We start from the raw sequence: 6133 nt of genomic DNA, 5'->3' as shown, positions 1-6133 counted from the left end.
TTCCTCCTTTGTCTCCAACCCCAACAACCAAATCAGTACAGAAGCCCAGACACTGGCTTCCACATGGCATCTCAGCTTTTGTCTCAGCCGCCACAGTGCTTCCGCAAACACCCACGTGGCTGCCGTCATTTTGAACACTGCTTGGTATTCATTTCGCTTAGTTTCTTTATCCGTGTTTAACCCTTGCTTTCCATCCTATATAAACCCATTAATATTTCATTGGTTTTTCTGTGTATATATATATATTATTCCAATGTTATTAAACCTGTTTGCGTTTTCCAAACTTTCAGAGGTCTCACATATTTTTCTCTCTTTCTTATCTCTGCTTTTAACTCTTTCTCTCCCGGTGCAGGAGAGCGGCTGATTAAAGAGAGGTAAGAGCACGTCCCTGTTTTTGGCGTACCTCAGCCAACTGGTGACACCATGTCTTGTCAGAAACATCTTGTTCATCCATGCAGGTCTCCTGCCACCTTTTCTCGAATTTCTGCTTGTCAGGATGGACCATTCATGAGCTAAAGGAGGTCAATACCAACCAGCTCCCAGGTCAGGCAGTTGGACTAGATGATCATTGTAGGTCCCTTCAAACTGAACTACCCTTCCAAACCTCTATTCCTCCAGAGTAAGGCTCTTATGGCATTCTTCCAAGCAGATCCCAGAAGAGGCCCAAGTCTCCTCTCCTCAAGTCCAGGGATAGGATCTTGCTTTTTACTCTGCTCCCCCCTTTCAGAATCCTGAACTGTATGGTCTCATCATGCCTTCAGCCAAGGCTGCCCCCAACCTTTGTCTCCCCAGCCAGTTCTTCTCTGTCTGTAAAAAAGCCAGGTCCAGCAAAGCACATCTTCTCATCATCTCCTCAGTCTTGAGAGTCAAAAAGTTATCAGTGTACTTCAGAAGCCTTCTGGATTGCTTGTGCCATGCAGCATGCAGCCTCCAGCAGGTACTGAGGTGATTAAAACCCCCTGTGAACACTGAGGCCTGCAAATGTAAGGCTTCTTCCTGTTGTCTACAGACCTCATCTGCTTCCTGATGAGGCAGTCTACAGCAGATGCCCACTAGAGCATCACCCATGTTGCTCTGCCCTTTAATCCTAATCCATAAAGGCTTAGCCAGCACCTCATCTAGGCAAAGCTCCATACATTCTTGCTGCTCTCTCAAGTAAACAGCACTTTGTTCTCCTTGTCATCCTAGCCTGAGCGTGTTACTTTCTGCATTAGTTCAGATTTTTTATGAGAAAAACCTGGCCATTGGGTAATCATCTTATGGCTTACAAGTATTGACTTTATTAAATGAACTATTTGGTATTTGAATGTTTCAATTCCAAATATAGATTCACCTTGGTATGAACAGATAATCAAACCACTGCAGTAGGCATTTTAGGATTTTTTTTTTCCTAATAGGCACTTCTTTTAATCAACTCTTCTGTAATTTTTTTTTCCAGAGACACTGCTAGTACAACAGCCAGCCTGATGTGAACATGCTTAAAAGAAAGTCAGACCATGCATGAAAGGTCACCCATTTGAAAACGGAGGATATTAAGTCTACTAATTTGACACTGGCTGAGGAATGCTTTGTAAAAGGAACTTGAGAGAGGACTTTAAATGCAAGGTGTTTGCAGAAGAAAGATAAAGATTATTTTAAAGGGTTTCAGAGAACTGAGAAATTGGGAAAAAGACTTGGAACTAGAAACCAAAGGAGTGGATCCAGCAAAATATCAGCTGTTCAGCAGATAGCTAAGATTAAATTTAAGAATAGATACACTTGGCCAGCCATTTATGGCTTCGTATGGTCATATGACAGTATCTGCTACTCAGAACAAAGCTAAGGAATTCACTTTCTATGCACCTACAGTTAAATTTCCCACAGCATACAAATGGGGGGAAAGAAAAAGAATAAAAAACCCAAGCAAATTATTTCATCTTCTCCAAACGTATTTGTAAGGTAAAGCAGTTTAGTTTACCCTGGAACAAGTGACTGTGGCGTTGGCCCATTAAGGGCATACAGGCTGATGCTGCTGATCCCACTGCTGCCCATGCTGCCAGAACTCTGGGCAGACTGTGCACTGCGGTCTTGGTAATTCAGTGGAAGGCTTTGAGGCCTGGCATAGTAATAAGGGGTTGAGTGAGCATCCCGTGGCAATGCTTGAGCAAAAAGTGTGGCATAACTTGATACCTGAAAAGGAAGGAAAAACACGAAAAGTTTTGTGAGTTGTTTCAAATTGCGTCTTTAGTTAACACAAAAGTAATATTCAAGAAAGCAAAAAATAACTGAAGACCAAGTTTATGTAAAGAAAAATTTGTTGTTACAATTATAATGACAAAAAAGCAAGTCCCTTACAGTGAGCAAAAGTACATTTAGCAATATAGCTCATTTTTGCCTGTGAATTGTCATTAGCAATAGCTGCAAAAAGCACTTTGATGCTAGCAGAGCTGCAACGGAAGGAGAAATTTTGCTCTTGCTACTCCATTTCAAACTCACCAGCATGTGATCAGACATTACACCACCAAGCAGAAAGCAAACAAAAAACCCACACCCATCTAACTTCAGCTACAAATGAACAGCTCGTGCTTTTACATTTACTTAGTAAATGTAAAAAAAAAAGTAAAAAACCATAAAAATGTAAATGTAAAAAAAAATTACACAAAAAAATTGGAGCTACTTGTGTGTTCTTCCTGCCAGCCTCACACACAAACACCGCAAATAGAACCTGAGGTGTCAGTTAAGTCTGGATAGCAATTCTCAATGACATCTAAAAGAAGTGATACATTTACTGTCTCAGAAGTAACAAAGATCTCCTCACACACCTTGTTAGACTGCTTACGTGGATCTTCACTAAGGCTAAGCAGGAGGTAGAGTATTGACCATTTGTTTTTCAAAATGCCCTTTAAAAAAAAAAGATGAAGACAAACAGAAATTAGTTTCTTTAACGCTTGATAATACTGGATTTTTTTTTTTAATGAGCCAGCCTACTAACATGTACACATATAAATAAGTTTTCCACACAAATGAGAACTGAGCCACGTTCTTGAATAAACTAGGAATGTGCAGTGCAGCCTCAGTATTGCTAATTTTATTAATTTTCTCTACTGTTCAAATCATGAACTCGCACCTGCTCTGAGATCAGCAGGTACACTCAATTTAAAATCCATAGCTAAGTAAGAAAGAGGTTTATACAGAGTTTAATTTTTACCAGCATTCCCACACACTCTAACCATTTAAAACACCTCAGATGCAAATTCTCCTCTAACCTAAAGGTGAAGAAGAAAAACTCTTGGTACAATTCTAAGCAAAGAACTGTCTTTTTTCCACTTTATCCTTCACTCTCCTTTACAGGGAAGATTCAAAAGTTTGAGGGTTTCAATTTCTTTTCTTAAAATACCATTTAAGAGAGCTACCAAAATTTTCACAGCTTAAGATAGAGACACTGTTAACGTGAAACTTGAGAAATACGCAATAGTCTCTAGCAAACAAATAAGATACATACAGACTGTTAGAATAACACTTTCAGCAGCTTTAGATCTCAGCAGAAAGCTTACTAGCAGAATACAGAACAATGACAAAGCCCAAGCTACAAAACCCCACTCTGAAGTGTTATTGCCAGTATTAAAATGTTTAATTTCAGATATGCGTATGATATGTTATTCCATAGTTCTGTGACATGCTTGCACCTGAATTGATCAGGGACATAGAACCTTATAATGGACACTGAGTAGTGGAGGAAGTCAAAGAAACTAATACAGGTTCTCCCACAATATTCATCAGGCTATGGTCTGGAATACAAAGCAGGCTGGAATATAAAGGAAACTTCAGTCATACCAAGAGTCAACAAAGATTCCATCCCTTATGAAGCAATGTAACTCAGTGCTATCAGTCTTGCAAAAAGCACGTTCAAGGTCACTTTGAAAATCTGGTTTTTAAACATATTTTCATTCTTGCCTTTTTTCTATTTTTCCTGTTTCTCTGCAATTATGAGTTTTGTGTTTATATGTTACACAGTATAAGAAATTTGGCCATAGAACACTCAGGACAGAGCACACCAGCGAAACATACTAAAGCTTTATATTGTTATCCAAGAGTGGAAGGAGGCATGCTGTATCATTATTTGGAACAGAAGTTTGTTATCTTCTGCTTTGATCTCAACAACAAGCAGAGGTATTGCATCTGTTGCAAATAACCAATCCATAAACTCATCAACAACTGGTGAAGAAGCAGCAGCAACAACGTAACTATTTCTTCCACTGGCCAGGATAGAGTAAGTCTAAGCGCTTCAAGCAGCATGGTTTGCTCAGCTGGCAAGGTGCCACTAAAATAAGCACTGACTTTCTTTTCTCTTTAGAGAAATGCATGAAGTGAAGTTAAAGCAGTTCACACAAGCTTTTATCTTTCTCCTAGTTGCTTTCAAGAGAACTGCTGAGGAAGAAAAAGCTTCACTTGGTAGAAAAATGCATATTCCTTCTGTGACCTTCCCCTAAGCTCATAGAAAAAAAAAACCAACATTGTCCACCATTAGTAATACACATAACAGCAAACTGAATAATAATTGGCAGTGTGAATTTTAAAGACGGCAGTATTCAAATGACACTATTTCATGCACACAAGTTGCCAGCACAAATAAAAAAAAAAGACAGAAGGCTAAAAGAACCTCAAAAACATCTGAGAAGGCCACAAAATATGAGGAGGCAGCTGATGTAAACTTGTATTACATTTGGAAAACTAACCAGATGAGGCATTTTGCTTCAAAACTTACAGCCATCATGCTCTGCAGCTATATTGCTCTCCAAATGCAACGGTATGGCAACACAGTATGTAAGCTACAGAAACTCCTTACAGAAAATCTGTATTAAAAGAGCAAGATCATATAGTGCGATACATGCCAGAGGAGGCTGAAACCAATGGCTGAGGTCATCAGATCAGGGGTCTGCAAACCAGTGGCACATGCTGCACTGTACAAACCAATGCAATAATACACAAACCCGCAGGATAAGGAAAACAAGAAGAGTTACTCAGCACTAACAAGCACTAACAAACTTATAGGTAAATTAAGTATTGATGAGGGGAGGGGCAGAACACAGTTCTGACTAATCATACTCTCCACAGAATCACTTTTTTTTGCTAATCTTCAAATCTTATTACTATCCTGTAAAAACACAGCCATGATCTATACATAAATTCATAAATAGAGGAAAAACATTTCTCCTAAATACAAAGCACAAAATACAGACAAATTTTCTGTTATATAGAAAACAATCTTTTACGTTAACTAATTTTTATTGTCAAAAATCAGGTATACGCAAATGACAACTGGGAATCTTATTTTATTACTGCCCACAATATTCTGCTTTGCTAAATATTTAATTTTATGAAGAATCCAGTTTTTTCACCTACATCAGCTAAATTTCTATCGCATCTTCCCCCCTTCCACCTGATCCATCTTCCTGCATCATGGGCTTTCTATACACTAACGTCTTTTGTCAGAATACCAAAATGGAGTATTCTTTGATTAACACTGGTGTTAGCAGAGCCATCGAAGTCAGACAATCCTTAATCCTCAGCATTAAAGACTTGGAGCAGTTAAAACTTCAGAAGCACGAGGACTGTTTGAACCCTAGATTAATAAAAATCAATATACTTGTAAGGCATTGCTGTAAAATAAATGACAAGAAAAGTAATCAGTTTTACCTATAAAATGACCACTTCTCTTTTTCATCTGAAGTGCCCCTTCATGTAACTGGACTCACATTAAAAATTCTCTTCTGATTTACAATTAAATCCAAATTAATTTCTAATTAATAGCAAATATCTCATAGTAATGTGGAAAAAAAACCCCAAAACACATAACTTGTGAACTTTTTCATAAAAAATACAAAATGGTGAGGCTGGAAGGTACCTCTGAAGATAGTCTAGTCCAACCACTCTCCTCAAAGCAGGGTTGTCTAAAGCAAGTTGCCCATGATGGTGTCCAGTCAGGTTCTGACTGTCTCCAAGGATGGAGATTCTACAACTTTCCTGGGCAACCTGTTTCAGTATTCAATCATCTTTCCAGTAAAAATATCATTAATGACCCAAGCACTCACCAAAACAACTCTATAACATAAAAGGATGCATACATGCTGTCCTGGGTTCAACATGGAGGAAC

The 6133-nt window shown here is 38.5% G+C and overlaps 1 protein-coding gene across 1 annotated transcript in view; it reads right to left on the bottom strand.

The window, feature by feature from the left end:
• Positions 1 to 2879, bottom strand: part of TUBGCP3 (tubulin, gamma complex associated protein 3) — a gene marked incomplete at both ends in the record, with an annotated part of 36915 nt that extends 34036 nt beyond the window's left edge. Inside the window, 2 exons of the mRNA XM_010136288.1 lie at positions 1958 to 2169; positions 2802 to 2879. Coding sequence (XP_010134590.1) covers positions 1958 to 2169; positions 2802 to 2879 — 290 coding nt within the window. The remainder of the gene's footprint in view (positions 1 to 1957; positions 2170 to 2801) is intronic.
• Positions 2880 to 6133: the final 3254 nt, after the last annotated feature.

The sequence above is a fragment of the Buceros rhinoceros genome, unplaced genomic scaffold (genome assembly GCF_000710305.1).
Source record: "Buceros rhinoceros silvestris isolate BGI_N320 unplaced genomic scaffold, ASM71030v1 scaffold6235, whole genome shotgun sequence".
NCBI classification, from domain to species: domain Eukaryota; kingdom Metazoa; phylum Chordata; class Aves; order Bucerotiformes; family Bucerotidae; genus Buceros; species Buceros rhinoceros.
The sequence above is the reverse complement of the archived record's forward strand: the minus strand, read 5'-3'. Positions and strand labels throughout refer to the sequence as shown.